The sequence below is a fragment of the Cryptotermes secundus genome, unplaced genomic scaffold, assembly GCF_002891405.2.
Source record: "Cryptotermes secundus unplaced genomic scaffold, Csec_1.0 scaffold282, whole genome shotgun sequence".
NCBI lineage: Eukaryota > Metazoa > Arthropoda > Insecta > Blattodea > Kalotermitidae > Cryptotermes > Cryptotermes secundus.
Window position 1 is genome coordinate 102,325 of NW_019738874.1, and position 21,367 is coordinate 123,691.

Here is a 21,367-nt window from a genome sequence, read left to right on the forward strand (position 1 = left end):
CCCTGTCCATCTCATACTCCTTGACTTCACCATTGTAATTGTATTTGGCGAAAAGTACAATTTACGAAGTTCCCCATTATGGAATTTTTACCAATCTCCTAATATTTCCACCCTCCTCTCTTCATGTATCCCCCCCCCCCGTGCCCCGTTCCCAAACACCCTGAGCCTCTATTTTTGTCTCAATGTCAGAGTTCAGGTTTCAAACTGTGCAAAATTATAGTTTCTGAAATGAATGGAAGCAACAATTACCCAGATTTAATCTGCTCTTAATTTCCTCACGAATGAAATTTTGTTTCAGTCTCAAATTCTAGACTTTCAGATTTTGAGATTCGCTCTATCAAGGGGCCCAACGAGTAGAATTCTTTACTTTGTCCAGTCTCGGAACTGTTGTGGTCTGATATAACAGGGACACTATATAGTATCCGGGCGTGTCAGACCAAATATTGTTTATATGTATTGTATATATAAAATGATATTTTATATGTAACATAGAAAAAGGCGAAGCCCAATAAATTCCACTTCTTGTATAGAACTAGAATGGCCATATTGTATTCTTGAATGTCTGTTCGGACTGACACCGCTCCACTCAGTGTTGGCTTGCGCTAAGTAAGGAATTTTTTTAAACCGGATTATACTCCATGTGATTTTTCGTTGTTTCCTTCAATCCCTGCAGGATAATGCTAGGATAGTACTTTGAAATAGCCAACGATCATTTCCTCTCGGATCATTTTGCGTTTTTATTATTGCTAATGGGATGGGACTAAGTACATTGTACTGCGGCCACTTCTGGCCGATTGTACCAGCCCCAGATGATAGGTTAGGGTGATTGTGGAGCAATTGGTGGAACGAAGATTGGCAAGGGAAACCAAAGTACTGGGAGAAAACCTACCCCAGCGCCATTTTGTGCACCACAAATCCCACTTGACCAGACCAAGGATCGAACCTGGGCCGCCGCGGTGGGACGCCAGCAACTAACCGCTTGAGCTATGGCGCGGCCTTCTTCCTAAGCCGTAAGTCAAGAGAAGATTGTATAACGGGGTATGACCTCCTTACACAAATTTGTGCTGGGAATACTCGAAATTTTGAACACAAATAACAAAGAACAAATAAATATCTGTAACCAGAGGAGGAGATATACGTATATCAGGCTTTAAAATTCCAGAGAGGAAGAAAGGAATAAGTAAGTAAGTAACGTTAGAAGAAGAAAATGGAGTGAATCAGATTGCATACTACTGTTGACATCTTCAGTACGCTGAGGCGTGGATCGCATCTTCCCTCAAGTTTGAAGAAAAATGGGGATTTGGCAGAGGCAGTCCACGCTTCCAATTGTAACATGTCTATCTATGGCTTTACAGTCCTTTTGTTGGACCTTGGCTGATTTTCAGTCTCTTAATTCTATACACAGTCGGTAGGGCTCCTTGAAAGGAGTATCAGCCCGTCGCAAGGCCGTTACCTGCACGCAGGACAACAGAAACACAGAACAAACGCACACAAATATCAGTGCCTTGGGTGGGATTCGAACCCAAGATCCTAGTATTCGAGAGATTAAAATAGTTCATGCATTAGACATCGCGGCCACTCTGATAGGCTTCAGTTGTAACCAGTGTTAAAATCCCGTACCATAACAACACTAAACCTATTAACTTTCACGCACTGATAACATTTGCAAGTATAAAATCATATTTCATATAATAGTAATGAGATATATAGAAGTCATTTGTCTCAGGTCCGGAAATTTCAATGTCAGCCATCAGCTTCTTGGGTAGTTTACCCCGAAGTTCAGTTCAATAATTTATTTATTTAAATATGTGTTACCTCAGCAGCTGCAGGAGAATGTTAAGAGTTAGTACAATCAAGCAAAAGAAAGGGGGGGGGGGAACTATACAAGCATGTAAGACAAATACGTATGCACACAACCTTCTTCCCTTAATTTCGGCATATAATTATACCCTGAAGATGGAGGCAGTATGTTCTTCAGGAAAGTTTGTAACAACGTGCTGTCCTACACGACGTCACCTTACACGTATTCATAAGACAGTTCACCGCATATTAAAGATAGGGCAAGCATAATTTTGTAGTGATACTGAATGTAACAAAATACAAATACTACTACACGTATTACTCCTGACACTACTACTACTGCCACTGCTACTGCTACTGCTACTGCTACTGCTACTGCTACTGCTACAAGTACTGTTCGGTATAACATACCTTCTAATACTATACAAGATCGTGGAATTTTCTGAACAGTTGAGCGGCTATTCTCTGATGCATGGAGTTACATTTTAATAGTTTATTTCAAAGCCTTTGTATTTATTAAGGTACACGCTGTAACTTGGTTGGTTGAGGCACTATTATACTAGCCAGAAGGTCGCGGGTTCAAGTCCCGATAAGGTGGATTTTTTTCAATTTACCTAATCATCCCAGCCGCGCTATGACCCTGGGGTCGACTTAGCCTCTAACAGAAATGAGTACCAGGGATCTTCCTGTGGGGTAAAGGGCGGCCGGCGTTTAAGGCTGACAACCTTACCGCCATCCGTGAGACGATGTGGGAACCTCGACGTCTCACAACCCTATGGGCTTCCACGTCCTGTTACAGGGATAGCTTTATAATTTTTACGTTTTTGCCTTTGTATTTATTAACACTAACATCATTAATGTTGGTAACATTGTTTCACAGAACTGCGTGTGCTACTGCAAGGAGAGACAGTTGCCTGGCCGTCCAGTTTCTGTGGTATGGATGCAACGAACAGATGTCTCACGGATGACATCGTCTGGATGAAGAGGAGAAATGTTGAACAACTTCATGGCCCCAAGAACCGTTCGATAGCGATATGACGTCATCTTCTAACAGAAATAAACTGTTCTAGTATTTCCTTAAAACTAAATTGAATGACAGAGATCTAATCCAAAAATTACGGGATTTGAGATTGCCACGGCAGTGAAAATTCTTATTATGATCTATTGGATTATGGTGCTATGCAGTCTGGTACAGAACTACAAGACTTTGCGGTGTTGCAACTCAGGAAACTAAACCAATCTTACTCTCAGTTGAAAGGTGTGTTGCCTCCATGCCCCGGATGGGCTGTCTCTTGGACTCCTGAGGCGGCCTTCTGTAGACTGACTCATGTTGTCCGTTGGAGGGCGAGTGGACAGAAGCCGGGAGACAACGTAACGTTCTGTAGAGTACTGTACGTCGTGGAATAAGACCTCAAGGCTTCTCGCACTAACGTGTAGATCTTTATCATTCACTCAAGAATAAGGAACTTAGACTAACAGGATATGAAACTAGAACAATCACTATCAAATCATGGATCATAAATAAAAGAATTAAAGGGGGAAGATATCTAAATTCCTTGTCTCAATTCATCACGATTTATTATTTTTTTTTTACAAATATTGCAAATAGTAATATGTAGAAGACAATAGTACTGTGATAGTGCTCCTGAAACTGCCAGGTTTGATTCCAGGTCAATTTAAGCATTTCGGACTTTCCTGAGTACTTTGAAACATTCCGCATGTTGAAAGCCACGATCAGCTACTTATCAACGTAATCGTGGTTTTTCCCAGGATTATTTTCTTCTAAGGGGGACAGCCAGAAAATATTCGTAATATTTCTTGATTATCCTGATGCATTCAAAATAAAGGGTTAGCCTAAAAGAAAAAGACACTTTCAAAGTTTTACAGAAAAAAGAGTTTTAATAGCATGGTCGAGATACTTACATGCTTTGAAAAGTACGCCCTGAAGTTTACATGGGTAAGTTACAAGTGTTCTATATGTGACACTTCTGTAACACGACAAATATCAATGCGATAGTCCAGTTCTTCCCAAACGCTTCTCAGCATAGCCACGTCAACAGTCGCAGCAGCCACTGTCATGCGTTGTTTAAGATCGTCCACACTTGTGAGGAGGGGAGGAACATAAACTCTGTCCTTTCTGTTCTTGTGTTCTAAACTTGCACATATTGTCGACCATTTTTGGGCTGCGCGTGTAAGTTTCACGAACGCGAGTAATTTAAAGTGCCTGTTTCTTTTAGGCTAACCCAGTATGAGAACAGCTTTTCTAAAGATAATTTTAATTTTTGGCGTGGCATATAGTTTTTATTTTCAATTTCGATGTTTTCCAAAAATCCATAAAGAACGGTAGATCTTGGCGTGCCACCGCCGCTGGCCTCATAAATGTAAAAGTTTATTACATATGATATTTATTGTTTTTGATTTCAATAAATTGAATATATCCGAAACCAGAACAGCGTTAATATTTTTGTAGAATAATTTTCCTCCTATATTCTATAAGAAACAACCGTTTATACCATTTGTTGTATAGTCATATATGAGACTTAATATAACTTAGACCTAATGTGTAAAGTGAAGCTGTCACAGCACTAAACAATGAAGATGTATGTGGAAGCTGAGGTACACCTCCACGACTTCTTAACCTTGACACTATATGGAGATGAATGAGGAGCTTTGTTCCCCCGCTGCTTTATTCACAGAAAAGAAAACAGGTATTTATTTTATAGGAGGCTCGTTGGACCCCAGATCCGATCTGGTAGCTGTAGAAAATATAATAACCTCCCTCCGTTGCACTAAACCGAACACCGATTCCTGTGTTGCTCAGTTTTAGCCCAGCCGCTACTTCGACTGAGCTATAATGCCTGCCTAGGTCTGTTAAGAGCAGTGCCAGACTGTACCTGAAACATCTATGAGGGAGTGTCATCATCTGAAGTGATGATCTTTATGTCATTAGAAAGCTCGTATATTCTGTTATCAAAATATGATGATACCAAAATTGGTGTACTGCAGATTTCGTTAAACGCGCTAGATTATTCTTCCATACGATTGTGTCTTCAGGAAATGACGTAGCTGCAGCCAGCAAGCGTGGTTAGTTTTTTTTTATGAGTTTCCGAAAAAATACGTTAAGGAATTTGAATATACAAACTGTCTCGTAAATGAACTTGTGGCAAGTGTTTTGGAGCGTATAATATGTATGAACATATTAAACAGAATATACATATAAGGTATTATATATATAAGGTATATTAACCGGTTGGTCTTTGTAGCGGATACGTAATATATTTCCTGTGGAGACTTAATTTTTATGTCATCTAGAAATATTATCTTTGAATGCCACAGGGGTCCCGAACAAAATTTGATTTCTTCACCTCTCTGGTAGCTGACAGTATCTCTGTTGCATTAATAAATAAAATTCCTTTGCACAGGTCTACAAAATTCAAATGTCTAACTTATATGCATGCAGATGCGAAAAAGAAGATAGAATCGGTGAGGGTACAACCATCTTGATTAAAAAGGAAATTAAATATCTCGGAACTCTTTCTCTCGAAACTACAACATATGGGGCCACAGCTGCTCAACCGCACATCAGCAGCAGCTGATCACATTAGATTCAACATGTAACACTCGCAGGCAAAATTGCCGGGAGAGATTTAGACTTGCTGATTCAGACAAGCGATAAGTTATTCTGCCGGGAGGCTTCAGCGTAAAACACTGTACGTGGAACTGCCGAGTGACAATACGGCCGGCCGGGCTTTGTTGAATCATTACAGTTCAAAAGAAACTCTTAAATCGCCGCCTCTACTGCATTTTGGGCTGGAAATTTCGTGTGAGAATTAAAATAGCAGTAACCGGACCGCCTATATGGTCTAGTGGTCAGAATCCCTGGCCACAGATCCAGAGGTCCCGGGTTCGATTCCGGGAGCTATCAGATTTCCTGAGAGGTAGTAGGTCTCGAACGGAGTCCACTCAGCCTCGCGAGGATAATTGAGGAGCTATTTCAAGGAAATAGCGGCTACAGTCTAGAAATACAAATCTCATTTAATTACGAGTATTTTACTTTCTTGCAGGAAAAATGAATTATTGTAGAAATGATATTATGTGTTAAATGAAGCTGCCTCTGTAAGTGATGAAATATGTACGAGTGACCCGGCTACCGTTTCCCCCCCCCCCTCCTTCCCAATTTATTATTCATCAGTCTTTCCACCATTTGACATATTGGCATTGTCTCAAAATAACCCACGAGCCTATGAGAACCGTGACGTATTTACATCAGTGTCCATTCTTCTGTGTTATTTGCTTTAGACTCCACCTCTTTACTTACAGCTCTTGTAAATCATTCTTTGAATCTTCCAGCAGTATCGGCATAGGCCTTATTCTTGATTGTGAATATCAGGACTATTAGCCAGCCGCTGTGTTTCATTACGCCGATTTAGCTATGTTCCATTTCTGGTTTTGACTGTGATTCAGAGTTGATGTTGGTCCTATTTCTGGATGATAGCACCATTGTTTGTATTGTCGACGTTTCGGAGTTCCTCATCTTACCCATATTCAACACGAGGTGATTATTAAAATTCTCCTGAATTTACGACTGGCGTGTAAGCTACTGTACGTATCTTCAGGAGGTAATTGAATAGGTTTGATTTGAGGCTCATGTGACAGTGTTTATCTTCTTGGATTTGATATCATGTTATTTAAGTTCACAGACGTTTCAAAGGAAAGCACAGGCTCTTGAAGGTGGAACAGTAAGCGAGCAATGAACAAGTTTCCTTGTTTTTTTTCATTGATTGCTCTCCAACACTGAGGATGGAAGCAGTACATTCCTCGGAAACATCGGTACACTTCTACCAGACTACACGGCGTCATATGTCAGAAGATTAGTACCCTTCATTTTCAATTCACCATTCATGTGTCGTCCTTTACTTTGACTCTGTATAGGTCTAGTTTAGCCAATGAGGGTGAATATATTCCCCCTCTCCACACTTTCCCCGGTAGAACTAATTCCATGGATCAGAGTCCTCGACAAACTAACGATCTCTCAGATAATCAAGAAAGTTTTCTGGTTGTGTGACCCCCAAAGGTACTTCACTGTATTCACAATAGCCTTCGAAGACATCTCTGCTCTGAGCCAGATGAACGCAATTTGAGATTCATGTTAATTCTGTTCCCTCTCCCCCCCCCCACTACAGAACCCAGCTTGTATTGAATTCAGGTACGGGGACTTGTGTTGCTAGTACTTTGCCAGGCACGATTGGATTCAGCATTTAATTAAATCCACCAACAACTGGAATGATATACTCTTACCTATATTAAAATGTCAAATAAGACAGTAATATATTAAATGAGAGAAAATATAGACTTGTATATAGTGTAGAGAAGTAAATAAAACATTGAATGACATAAACAATGAATACGATGGAGCATAAAAAATATAGTTTATTCTTATGTTTAATTAACTAAGCATTATACTATGATGACGTATGGGGGAGTGGAGGTATAGCTCTACCATTCTTGACCTCAGTACTAGACGGAGATGAATAGTCAGCTTCACGATCCAGGCGCTTTACTCTCGGGGAAAGAACCACCGGCATCCATTGGACAGGAGACTGGGTGAGCCCCAGAGTCGGTCTGGATGCTATGGTGAAGAGAATACTTTGTCCTTGCCAAGATTCGAACTCGGGCTGTCAAACCCGTAGTCGGTCGCTATACCGACTGTGTTACCATGACTCGATGGGGAATAATCCTTGAAATGCTGATACTCGCTCATATAGTGAAGAAATACGCTCACTTTTTATACAAACCGAAAGTTCATTTCCGTTTTCACATCAGCCTGTCACTGGACACACCCTCAAACCCTGTTTCCTTCGGACTCATTTTAACTTTGTCTTGTTATGTGTGACTGTGTCTCTAAATTTGACCCCTCTTCCCAGTCCACTTCAGTTTCGTTGATTTCATTGCTATAACGATATTTGGTGAAGAGTAGAAATCCAAAGCTCCTTATTGTGCGATTGTCTCCAGTATCCTATTAGTGTGCTCCGTTTTAGAGCCATATGCATTCTCCTCACCACGCGGTTCTCAAACACTCTCAGTGAACAACGCATCAAGTGTTGTAAATGCGTCTATTATAATCTGATTGAAATCAGTTACTGCTGTTTCATAACCTAAATCATACCCTTTAATGAGCGGAACATACTCAGTGGCGTATGTCCTAAATAACGAACAGACTCTTGTTTTAATGAGTTTACGATCTACTTAGTTTCACTAATTTTTTAACTATGGGTTTGAAGCACTGTGCTACAAGCCGGAAGGTCGCGGGATCAAATCCCGATGAGGTGGAGTTTTTCAGTTTACCTAATCCTTCCATCTGCACTATGGCCCTGGGGGCGACTCAGCCTCTAACAGAAATGAGTACCAGGAATATTCTTGGGGGTAAAGGGCTGCCGGCGCGTAAGGCTGACAACCTTATCGCCACATATGAGCCGATTGTCTAGAAAATGTGGGAACTTCAACATCTCACGGCCTGTTACAGGGATACCTTTACTTACTTTTTACTCACGGTTTTAGAATTTCGGTTCGCACCTAAAGTTGTTAATTCTTTCTTTGCCACAAGTAATGAATACATATTTGCTGAATTTTGTTTGCATCCTACATGAACTGAGCCGGGATAGCTCAGTCGGTATAGCGAGTGGCTACGGGCTGGACGTGAGGAGCCGGGATAGCGTAGTTGGTATAGCGACTGGCTAAGAGCTGGGTGACTGAGGGGTCGGAGTTTGAGTTCCGGTAGGGGCAAGTATTTTCTCTTCTTCAGGACGTCCAGAGTGACTTTGGGGTCCACCCAACCTCCTATCGAATGAGTACCGGGGTCTTTCTCCACGGGGGTAAAGCGGCAGGGGCGTGAAGCTGACCACTCACCTCCAACTTGTGCCGAGGTCAAGAAAATATGGATCTATACAACCACTCCCCCATACTCCTTCATGGCGTAGTGCTTAGTTAGTTAAGCACAAGGACAACTTTACCTTTTTACCCTTACATGAACTCAACGATAGGAAACACGGAAGATGAAACATCTTAAAATGCTCCAATATTGGCTGTTGTATAATTTTATGCTCATGAACTAGACTCGAGTGTAATTAACATGTATTTCCATACTAACGTTCCTTTTATATATTGATTCTGTTGACAATGCAGCTGCTTTGATACAGATATGGTTTACTTATTGTAACAAAACTTCCATGTGTGAGCAACAATTTATTGTTGGGTAGAATATCAGGCCTTTAATTTGTTACGGGCATTGTTAATGGAAACTCACTAGGTGGAATGAGCGTACAATCAAAACGTCAATTCAAATGACAAGCCATTATTTAGTAGAGAAGCAATATGTCATTTATAAATGTCAACTTCGTTAGTCAAACAAAGTGTTACAACTGTGATTTTATTTTATTTACTGCAGAAATAGTAACAAAGTGTTAAATTCAATTATTAAGGGCTCTCTCTCTCGCGATAGGTTATCCATAACCAGGCATCCATCATGTTACATATTTATGTCGATGTCAAGTATAGTGTAAAACATAAATTGAATCAGTGAAATTTCTCTCAATGGGCTGTTTGTTATTAAGTATCCATGAATTGTTATGTGCGTGCCAGTGTTTATACCTGCTACAAAACATAAATGAAACCAGTGAAAGTTTTCCCAGTAACTTGTTCATAACCAATCACAGCTGTAGTATGCTTATATCGGAGCCTTAATTCGTCGCAGAAACAAACGAAATCTTTAAATTTTTTCTGAATATGGTGTTTATATCTACGTATCCATAAATTTTCGATACAACTTACGTTAGGTTTGCATCAACTTAAAGATGTATATCTCTTGCTAGGCATGCATGATACGATGATAAGCTTATATGTATATATATACGTGTATATATGTGTCTTTATATCCTTCTATATGTAAAACAATGTTTTGTAAGCGTGATTTCTTCCAATGTCAGGCTCCTTCAGGTTACCTTAGCAACAACATGTTGCATAATCATAAGTTATGTAGCAGGTAACGAACGAGTGAGCAAGTTTTATTTCAGTGTATCGTGTCTATTCTGTGGGTATTGATATTTTGTCATGGATGTGTGAAGTATAGTGGATTATGTAAAGGAGACACTACGATTGACTATTTGTTCGTATTATTTGTGGTAGATGGCGGTAAACGTCGGTCCTGATGCTTTGTTTGGTAACATGCAGGACTGTAAACTAATACAGATGGCAGCAGAGGACGTTGGGGGTAGGATGGAACGGTTCTGAAACCTCTCGTTCAATGTTCAAATGACGTCAGGCTAATTTAATACAAAAAGTATAAACTTAATGACTCTCAATATGTTTTCTGCGGATAAGTATCCATGATTTCCCCCCAAACAATGATACCAGGTATAGTTTTTCCACTACTCTCCCTGTGTCAGAGTATCTGTGGATGGCTATGACGTGTGTGAAGGGGCCGGCGTATCTAACACAAAACACATACCGAGGAGTTGCGGATATGTTTGAGCCTGCATGACGTTTGACGTTATCATAGGTTAAAAGGGAGCTCAATTTACTGCAAACGTCCGGTAATTTAACATCACATCACATATAAAGTGACAAGGAGAGCAAGGGGGGGGGGGGTCACAGTGAAGACATATAGCCTTATACAAGGATGTTATCTTTATTAATTCATTCGGGCACGTGCCCCCCCCCAAAGCAAATAAATCATCAATATAGAACCAAAAGAACAGGTCAAATATCTAGGATTAACCTTTGACAACATACTAAATTGGAGACAACACATAATCATGAAAAGAAAACAGATGGACCAGAAAACCAAAGAACTCAGCTGGCTCATAGGAAGAAAATTCCACCTCTCCATTGAAAACAGGTTGCTAATCTACAAAACAGTCATCAAGCCTATATGGACATACGGCATAGAACTCTGGGGCTGCGCCAGCAAATCCAACATCGCCATTATACAGCGTGCCCAGTCCAAAATACTCCGATCCATCACGAACGCACCAGGGTATGTATCCAACCTCACCCTACATACAGATCTAAAAACTCCTTACGTAAGAGAAGTCATCCGAAAAAACAGCACCAAAATCACTCCAATGCACTTTTTCAGCCACTACTTCAACCTCACCAAAATCGAAGACTCCAAAGAATTTGACCACCAGAAATAAGGAACTGAGGACAACATCACTGGATGTTTATTCGGCTCACGCCATGTACAGTGTACAATTAGCTTTTATATTGTACACCAATCAGCTCATTGACTTATAGGTTGTACAATCTGATTGGCAATAAGGGAAATAAAAAAACTCATCATTCATTCATTCATTCATCTATCAACGGCTCTACAGCCCTTTGTTGGGCCCTGGTCTCTTCTTCAGTTTCGTAATCATTTTTATACAGGCGGAAAGACTCCTTGGACAGGGGATCAGCCCGTCGCAAGGTAGCTACCTATACACAGGACAACACGAACACAGAATAAACGCGCACAGACTTACATGACTTGAGTGGGATTCGAACCCACCATCCCAGTGTTCGAGCGGGCGAAGTCAATTCATGTCTTCATATATCAATAAATGGTCAGCAGAATGTTCACGGTTGATCGGTTCTATTCAACTCCTGACACGCCTTCTCTTCGCTGGAGGAATACTTCTACACAGCTACAAGTCTTCAGATCCCAGGAGATGATAATCATCATGAATGCTGTCTTCTGAGATGTGGCGACGTGTAAATCTTGTGTGAACCGACATTTCGGAGGAACATATCGCCTCCATCTTCAGGGCAGAAAAATCCGCGAGCGAAGAACCGGCTGCAGCCACCTGCTCAAGCTGGTTCCTCGCTCGCGGATTTTTCTGCCCTGAAGACGGAGGCGATGCGTTCCTCCGAAACAAGATCTACACGGCGCTACATCAAAGAAGACGGCATTCCTCATAGTCACCAGCAAGAGAAAATCAAATACCCATATTACGTTCAGTTTATAAAGGCCGACTCGTTTCTTTCAGTTTTGTTTTTGCAGTAACACCCACAGCTTCCTGTGCAACTCTACCCTGTGAAGAAGTCTGCTAAAAGATTGCTGCTAAACAAAACGCACAACCATTACACTGCCTTGTCACACGGTGTCTCAAGTATAATACACTTCCACTGTGAATTCATTTGATGCCTGAGGAAATCAACGGAAGAAATGTGTCCCACTATCATTTCTCTGGAGGGGGAGCCGAGAATTTGCTTACAAATTTAGGTCTAAGTCTTGTACTGGTTTTCCACCAGTATTAAGGATAACAGAATAAGTTCATGATTTATTCTGACCGTCTTACAGTGCATACATTTATTCACCTTACTCTTCTCTCTTGCACTACATGTTTCAGCACAAAAGTGACATCTTCAGGTGCTTTTTGATGTACGTCGAACTACTTCATTGCATGCCCTGTTGTCTTTATTCTAAAATAACTAAAATATATATTCGTCATATATATTAATAAATTTTAAATACTAAAAATATTAAAACTGTTCAGGATTTGTCATCCTTATGTCGTATCTCAACACGCGAGTCACACCTATCGTCTTCTATCGGAGTATTCTTCCTACTTTCATGTGCATTGTGCTTTGTGTTGTGTCTTACTCCTGTGACTGCGTGTGTAAGACGGTCAGAATAAATCATGAACATAAATCAGTGCAACAGGACGCTAAAATATAACATTATTAACAGAATAAGTTTGAAAGAGTTTTAATAAAAATTTTTGGTGTATTTCCTTATCCTTTATATTTTGACATAGTTTTTTTAATTCCAGGGGTGGGGGAATATACACGGCTTGCCCCTCCCTTCCGTCGCCTATGTGTGCCGCCATCTTTTTAAATAATTAAAGAGAAACCGCCGCTGGGTTCTCGACAGCAGGTATTATAGAGAACCTTGCAATCATACTAACGGAACTGGGAATTCTGGAAGGAACTAACCGCATACTTTCTTTTGCATGTGTATTCGTTGCCGCGGTAGCGTTTTAACTGAACCGTTGCCTAGCAACTGTAGCGGGATGCTCATATAGACAAAGAGACTGGGGGGAGGGATTTATAAGTACGCCTTTAAGATGGGCTCAAGTGCCATGATATACATTTTTAAAGAAAATTATTCATGGAAAGAATGAAACACAGAATGATTTGTGTGTTCATGCTCCCATTGCGCGCATCATTTTGTAACCCTCAACGGACGGAACACAAATTCCATTCGTTTCAGAGCCGTGATTCAGATGTTCACGTGAATCTATCAGTTGCAGCTGTCGTGTCAGTTCCTGACCCACACTGTAATAGAGACTAATTACGTCAGACAACCACGCCAAGTCCGACGAGACGAGACGAGACAAGATGGGACCAGACAGTACTGGACGAGGCTCTGCAGGATACAATTGAGTCGCGATGAGGCAATTTGCTTGCATTATTCACCTAAACAAAAGCTCGAAAACTAATAAGCCATTGCCATGTCTTATGTTCGGATATGGTCCGAGTGGTGATGTGTTTAATTACTGATATTGTTCAAGAGAGAAAAAGGAGTACTTCTCAGTTCGGCACGCGGTAGCGTAGTTAGTTGGGGCACTATGCTACAAAGGGGAAGGTTTACTTTTATAATGTAAAACAACGATAACATCCCCTAAAACTTATGTATCCTACAGGAAAATTTTGTGAACGCCTCTGTGGTCTAGTGGTCAGAGTTCTTGGCTACAGATCCAGAGGTCCGGATTCGATTCCCGGCGCTACCTGATTTTTTCTGCGAAGTAGTGGGTCTGGAACGGGCTCCACTCAGTCTCGTGATGATAACTGAGGAGCTATTTCAAGGAAATAGCGGCTCCGGACTAGAGAACCGAAACTGACGGCCGTGGGGATTCGTTGCGCTAACCACGTGACGCCCAATATCTGCTAAAGCGGCGGTCGCTCGGTCGGTATAGTTCGCTTGCGGACTAAAACCACGGAGTTTGTTTATAGGAACATTTTCTGACCCTTAGTGCCAAAGGAAAGCGTTTCCGGACATTAGGGTATTAAAGAAGAAATATGATCACATTGAACCCATCTGTCTACCACCGAGCGTTGTAACATATTTATTTACACTCTGTATAAATACATGCCCACTAGTTCTACATTGGACTTACTGTTCCATTTATTATCTTTCGTATTTGAAGTACGGGGCAACGGGCAGACGGATGCGATGACACAAGTAGTCTTATCTCTCGTAAGACAGAGACGGCAGCCGGAAACGCGCGTCCGAATAGCCCTCATGAGTTGTCAACGTTTGTTGCTGAAGGCGGAGACGCGATGAGGGCAGTACACTCTGGCGCCTAGTTGACATTCAGCACAGCAATATTGTGGGTTGATGTTGTAATTGCATGGCTCTGCAGAATCTCTGATTAATACAAATTAAATTGAAAGGGGAAGCTGTGTAAGATACTGTCACACTCGTGGTTAACACTGTTCTGCTAAATCTGCCGCCTTTCAACTTCCTGTTTGCGTTTCTAGGGGTGTTAAAATCTTGTATGCGGTCCAATGTTACACTCCATATGGAGAAGAGTTTTACGCGACCTAGTAGTTACTCAGCTAGTCAAGAAATTCTTAAACATTATATAGAGCTCGACTTTTCAGTACCGTGTTGTCAATAGATTTTTCCACTGGTCCCTATACTGTGCCAACTGAATCCAGACCACACTCTCCCACACTATTTCTTTAGCATCCATTTTAATATTACCTTTTCATCTACTCCTGTCTCTTTCAAGTAATATCTTCCCTTAACATTTTCAGATTCAAATTTTGTATGCATTTCTCTCCTCTCTCATGCGTTCTACATGCCCCGCCCAATATCATCCTGTTTAATTTGATCGAGAGCCGGAATCGCGCAGACGGTAAAGTGACTGGCTACGGGCTAGACGACCTAGAGATCGGAGTTCGAGTACCGGTAGGGTCAAGAATTTTCACGTCTCTATGTCTTCCAGACCAGATCTGGGGGCCACCCAGTCTCCTGTCCAGTGAGTACAAGGGGTAAAGCGGCTGGGGCGTGAAGCTGACCACTTACTTCCAACTAGTGTCGAGACGAAGAAAATGTGGATCTATACATTCACTCCCCCCTCCGCCTTCATTGCTTGTTGCTTAGTTAGTTAAGCACAGGAACAAATTTACCTTCTTTTTTTGTACCTTTTTTGATTGGATCGTCCTAATAATACATGCTGAGCATTACGAATTATAGAACTCCTCTTTATGCAGTTTTACCGTATACTTTTCACTTCCCCCCTCTCATGTCCAAATATTCTCCTAAACACCCAGATCCCAGAAACCCTTTCTGCGTTTTTAACTTGAGAGACCAAGCATCACATCCATATCTACGTTATCTAATTAAGCACAGGGACAACTTTACCTTTTAGGGGACATGGAAGCAGGCGGTCGTACCTTGTTTTAAGGCATCGCCCTGTACTTCAGCATGAGACGGTATTTCGGATTCAGGACCTCCAGAATATCAAGCAGGAATGACAATCGCCCTCGATAACAGCGTGCATTCTCAAGCTAAGAAACTGTGCTTTATAAGCCTGACGAGTATATAGCGAACTTAGAGATTACTTTGTGTCTTTTCGAGATGTCGGTTTTATGTGAAGCAATGTTTTATTCAAAGTTATATGAATTATATAAGAATGCGAGGTAAGACAATAAAGTTCGCGAACTCACCATGGTGTGCTTGCCGTGGCAGCAGTGGACAGAAACCCGAGCAGGGTTTGATGACGTTGGTATATCAGCATTTCACAGCTGTGTTGTTGTTGATCTATGGCAGTCTGCTTCTGAGTGGTTATTATTGTCTGAGTGTGTTATGGTGTGCCTTCACGAGAATGTCGGAGCTTGAAATAGAGCACTGTCCGTGAGGGAGTTTTTAGCTAGTAAACAAATAACTGTGCTGGAACACCCTCCATATTTCCCGAAAATAAAGGAAACATTGAAAGGAAGGCATTCTAATGATACTGATTACTTCAGGAGTAATACGACGGCAGCTCTGAGGACAATTTCACAAAACCAGTTCCAAAATTGTTTTGAAAGGTGGACTAGGAACTGGCTTCGGTGCATAGCTTCCTAAGGGGAGTACTTTGAAGGCAACCACAGCGATATTTAGCAATGAGATATATAGCACTTCTACCGCGAAGAGTTCGCGAACTTTATTGTCCTATCACGTATGATTCATTCATTCATTCATTATTCATAAATGGCTCTATAGCCCTTTGTTAGGCCCTGGCCTCTTCTTCAGTTTCTTACTCTTTTTTAAACAGACGGAAAGACTCCTTGGATGAGTGATCAGCCGGTCGCAAGGCCGCTACCTACACACAAGACAACGCAAATACAGAATAAACTCACAGCCAGACATCCATGCCCTGAATGGGATTAGCATATGATAATTACAGGTAATTGGACATCCCTGTTCAAGACTTGGCATTAACTCAGAACGCAAGAATTGTCACAGACGTGAAGATACACGTACAAGCTTACACTACCACATCATTAAACTTAGCGTTAAGTTGTGACTGCGATTTACATGTCACACTTGTAACGCCAATGCATTTTCAACTAATTACAAATAAACATAATACGAGTAAACGACTGTCGTGCAAGTAGCATTATTGCTTCCTATTCGGAAGGTCCCTCATTCAGTTCCCAACCCGGAACTCGTAACCGAGTAGTTTATAAGTTTTCCTAAGTCAGACACCAAGTCCTGATTCTGGCTCCTTTGTCTTTTTTGGAGAATACCGCTTTATATTTGATATGTCTAAGGTTCTGCAGTCCTTTTGTTGGACCTTGGCTGATTTTTCAATTTCTTAATCCTATACAGAGTCGGTAGGACTCCTTGTACGGGGGATCAGCCCGTCGCAAGGCCGCTACCTACATATAGAACAACATAAACACAGAAACAACGCAGACAGATATCCATGCCTTGAGTGGGATTCGAGTCCACGATACCAGCGTTGAAGTGAGCGAAGAAAGTTCATGCGCTAGACCGCGCGGCCACTGTGATCAGCTATATATATGATCAGTGGTATTGATTATCACACACACACATATATATATATATATATGTCTTGCAGTAAAACTATAGTAACACATAGAATACGTCCTTTCCGTAATATTACCAGTGTTTTAATATAAGAACTCCGAAACAGTGTTCTTACTTTCCGTAAGACTGCAAATCTTGATGCCTCTAACTTCTGAAAGCTTTGACTTCACGTTTTTTATAAGTATATTATGAAACCGTAAGATGTTACTACAGACGGTCTGCCGTTACTACGGGCTTGAAACTTGGTCAGTCAATCACATGAAGTAATGAACATAGGCTGAGGGTGTTTATAAGAGGATGCTTGTCAGGACGTTTTGAACACAAGATGGAGGACGTAAGAGGAGACTGGTAAAAATTACACAAAGTTGTGCTTAATGATATGTATTCCACGCCAAATGTTGTTAGAATGATCAGATTAACGATAATTAAATTGGTGGGTCATGCAGTAAGGACAGAAGAGATATATACATTAAGTTATCTCAAAGGAAAGAGACCATTTGCAAAACCTCGCCGTAGATGGAATGATAATATAAAGTGGATCTTAAGGAAGGAGGAACGCTGGATATGGATTGTATTACTTTACCTCAGGATAGAGACTAATGTGAACACCATATTGAATTATTACGTTCCATACTACTGGGGAATTTCTTGATTGGTAGAGCAACTTTTAGCCTCTCAAGAATTATTGTGGTCTATGAAGTTGATTATTTAGCTAGTCGGTTAGACTGAAAATAGTTTCTATATAAGTTAGTGTAACAAGTTTTCTGGGCCCTTTCGCACGAGGGAATTAACAGTTCTCTTTAGGAAACTTTTAGTTACGTGTTAGGCCTGTAACTGTTGCACTGCGGGCAAATCATTTGCCTTGAACAGGAGTTAACAGTGTGGGCAACCGCTGAGAGACCCTATTGTCACTAGACAATGAACGTCAGTCTTACAAACGGCTGTGTAGAGCATTTGGTATCGGACCAAGATCAATATACTCAAGTTTTTCTGCACTAGAAACAAATTTGTGCCTATAATTTTTTTGTAATTCGCTTAGTGGGGGGTGAAGTCCAACTGTGTCTGCTTGGCACGGCGGTCTCTGATTGGCCTATTGTAGCCTGTCTCGGGTGATTATGATGATGGAGTATTTGGTGGAATGAAGATTGGCAGGGGAAAGCGAAATACTCGGAGAAAACCTGCGCCACTTTGTCTACCACAACTCCCACTTGACCGGACCCCGGGATCGAACAGGGGCCGTTGCGATGGGAAGTCAGCGACTAACCGCTTGAGCTATGGCGCGGCCAAATTTGTGCCTATAACTACGAGTAATTTTATTCGTCAGTGCCAACACTAATGCCAGTTCATAATCACACTTCAGATTTAGATGCACCAGAGAACTTCAGAATTTGACTACTGGGAAATGATTTTGGAACTTTATGAGCGGTTTCACCCTTGCCTAGTTGGTACTTCACGTGGATTCTGAGTGAAAATATTCTGCAAGCTGGACAGCTCTGATTTTTAGTGTTAATTCAAGAAGATTTTGAATAGGTTTTGATGTGATTTCGATCACGAGATACGGATACACTTACAGCAATGCTCCAGTGTACGTGAAGGTTAAGATGTGACTTTTGATATTTTCATAGCTCTGGGTATAAAGTATCGGCTTCTGGGTTACGGCACTCTGCAGTCTGCCAGATGTTTACAGATGCTTATGAGGGATGTGTTAACTTTTCAAGTTTCAACTCTGAAGATGGAGGTAACACGATCTTACGAAATGTTGGTGAATATCTACCAAGCTACAGGCTAGAAGAGTACGCCGAGAGGGGTGGTATGGATGCAGATGGGGGCGGAATGGAGTCCCTGGCGAACCAATAGGAGTAAGGAAAACGGAGGAGGAATGAGCCAGTTTCAAAGCGTATAGAGAGAGTGGGAGAAATTGTCCTGAGTGAACCAGTGAGACGTAAAAGGAGGTCAGGAGAGACAAACGAAGGGAATAAGGATCCTAAACATCTTTGAACTGTATGTCAGCTTTCTGAATGTTAGTAAACACAAACTGTTGCGAGAAGATATTAGGTTATGGTGCAGTAATCTTGTTTGCAGATATTGTTTGTAACTGGGTGGCACTGTTTTAGAAATGCACTAAACTCATCTTTATTCCCTTGCAAGTTTGTTGGATAACACTCTATAAGAGAGTTAATTTGGTAATCATGTTCGACATCTGAACAACACTAAATTTTCTAGAGATATCTCACTCAGAAGCATGAATTTATATTTATTTTTTTATTCGATAAGTGTAGCAAATAAAACGTGTCTTACCAACTGTCAATAATTGTAACTAAATTTTCATGGAATTTAATAATAAAGATTTTATTTTATTATTTGCGCTGATGCGACAGTTTAGTTCTTCCAAGGACCTACCTGGATTTTTTCTTGCTTTTTTTTTTCATTTCGTTAAATGTAAAATAATTTTCTTCTCTCTTGTTTTTATACTGTGACCATTAGTTTGTATTAATCCATGCAAGTTATACGATAATAAAATAAATCTATTTTAAAAAATTACACCAGTGACGGTTTTCGCCACAGTGTTTAGAAATTTCGTATTGGTCATCATGATAAGGTTTTGAAAATTTGATGTCTTTAACTGAGAGGTTTGGGGGCAGCGGATGTATCTTTTGCCGCCACGAACAGCATTCTGACTTGATCAGCCCTAGTTAAGATACATAAAAACTGAAGGAGATTTCTTTAATTGGAAACTAGCAAAGAAAGAGTTAAAATAATCTTAAACAAAACTGGAGATCCTCAAACAAATCTACCTAAATAGAAGTTTGCGCGTGAGGTTTCATATAAGTTCAAGCTTATGATTGATTTCGACGAATGTTTCACCTTGCACTGTAAGAAATAAAAATAATTTATGTGAAGATATCGACTGTGCTGAGTTCCTCAGTTGATGGGGAGAGACTCGTGGGTGAAATGCATGGAACCACCCTCTGCGAAGTCTGCCGCGGCGTGACCGTCGCCCTTCAGTACCCACTTTGTGGTCAGCAGCCCTTCCACACCCATAGGGCCCCGGGCGTGAATGCGAGACGTGCTGATACCAACTTCTGCACCTGTACAGAGAACAGTGTCAGGGTAAGATCCTCTCATGAGACTTTTGTTCTAAACGGACTTGAGTGGTCTCCCCCCCTCCACCCCCCCGGGAAAGGCTGCAGTATCCATTAAATAGGAAGCCAGGTGGGTCTCATAGACGGAATGACTTGTCATTTTGGTCACCAAGCAGTTATCTGAAATATGTTTTAGAATTGTGACTGTGAAGAGAAATACCGTTCATTCTGGTAGATGTTTACCGGAATTTCGGAGGAAATTACGTATTTTCAGGGTAGTTTCTACAAGATCTGACGGCGACACATCTCAGCCTCTAGTACTTTCCAGTAATTATCTGTTCGCGACGTGAAAATCTCAGTGGGGCGTGACGGAGTGAGTTGGATTAATATGGTTTGGCACTGGGACTGATGGTGGGTTCTTGGTAATGAAACTTCAGGTTCCATAAAAGGCGAGGAATTTCTTTACCGGCTGAGAGGCTATTGGCTTCTCTAGAAGGACTCTGTTATAAGGGGCAGTTTAAGAAAAATACACTAAACATGATCTCAGAAGCTAAGCTTATTGTCACTCGATATCAACCCACCTTCTACAAGCAGTAAATACACGTACTGTTAATTCAAATCTTGCGTCGTTGCACAGAGTGCTTGTGAGCGATCTAGCATACGTTTTGAAGGCGAATGCTACCTCCATTTTCAGGGCGACCCGAAGATGGAGGCAATATGCACCTCCGAAACATCGGCAACGTTGTCACAAACACATTGTGTAACAACCGAAAAACAGAATTAACATTGATAATTAGCCACTATGAACGCCCGAAATCAGTAATCAGTAAGTACTTTGATCCGATATTAAATGCTGCCTGGCCCTCTGTGCATGTTACGTAGCAAGATCCAACTCGGGAGGAAGAATATAGCACTGTTGTCTGATATTTATTTCAGCTGAAAACTTCGATGAGTGAAGTAACAGGTACGTAGATAGGTATGGAGGGAAGGAAGTAGATAGATAGATAGATAGATAGATAGATAGATAGATAGACTGTAAACTCACCGAGACCAAACCTGTAGCCGTCAGCAAATCTTGTGCTAGCATTAACGAATACGCATGCGCTGTCTACTTGATTTTGGAAATACGATGCCTTTTGCTCTGTGAACAGAAACAGTATGATAGAAAGTTAATTGCTTTACCTTAGTATGGAAGGAACTTGTTCAGAAAATTGAAAGGAATTAAATTTCTCCTGAAGATGGAGGGAGCAGATTCCTCCATAACATCGATAGCCAATAACGAAGCTACAAGTTATAACCCATAAGATCACAATTCAAATTTTAACCGCCTTGAAAAGCTCAGAATCTCATGTATGGCTTACGAGTAATACCATAGGCATAGAATGACATTAAACACGGAATC

At 41.1% G+C, this 21,367-nt stretch overlaps 2 protein-coding genes across 4 annotated transcripts in view; one reads left to right on the forward strand and one right to left on the reverse strand.

Annotated features, from left to right (window-relative positions):
• The window catches only part of LOC111871160 (putative tyramine receptor 2), a 248,106-nt gene that overhangs the window by 35,812 nt on the left and 190,927 nt on the right, over positions 1–21,367 (forward strand). The window lies entirely within an intron of this gene.
• The window catches only part of LOC111871155 (delta-1-pyrroline-5-carboxylate synthase), a 44,825-nt gene continuing 42,448 nt past the window's right edge, over positions 18,991–21,367 (reverse strand). Inside the window, exons 15-16 of the mRNA XM_023864035.2 lie at positions 21,011–21,106; positions 18,991–19,971 (exon numbers count right to left, since the gene is read on the reverse strand). Of these exons, the coding sequence (XP_023719803.1) occupies positions 19,805–19,971; positions 21,011–21,106 (263 nt within the window). The 3' untranslated portion in view covers positions 18,991–19,804. The remainder of the gene's footprint in view (positions 19,972–21,010; positions 21,107–21,367) is intronic.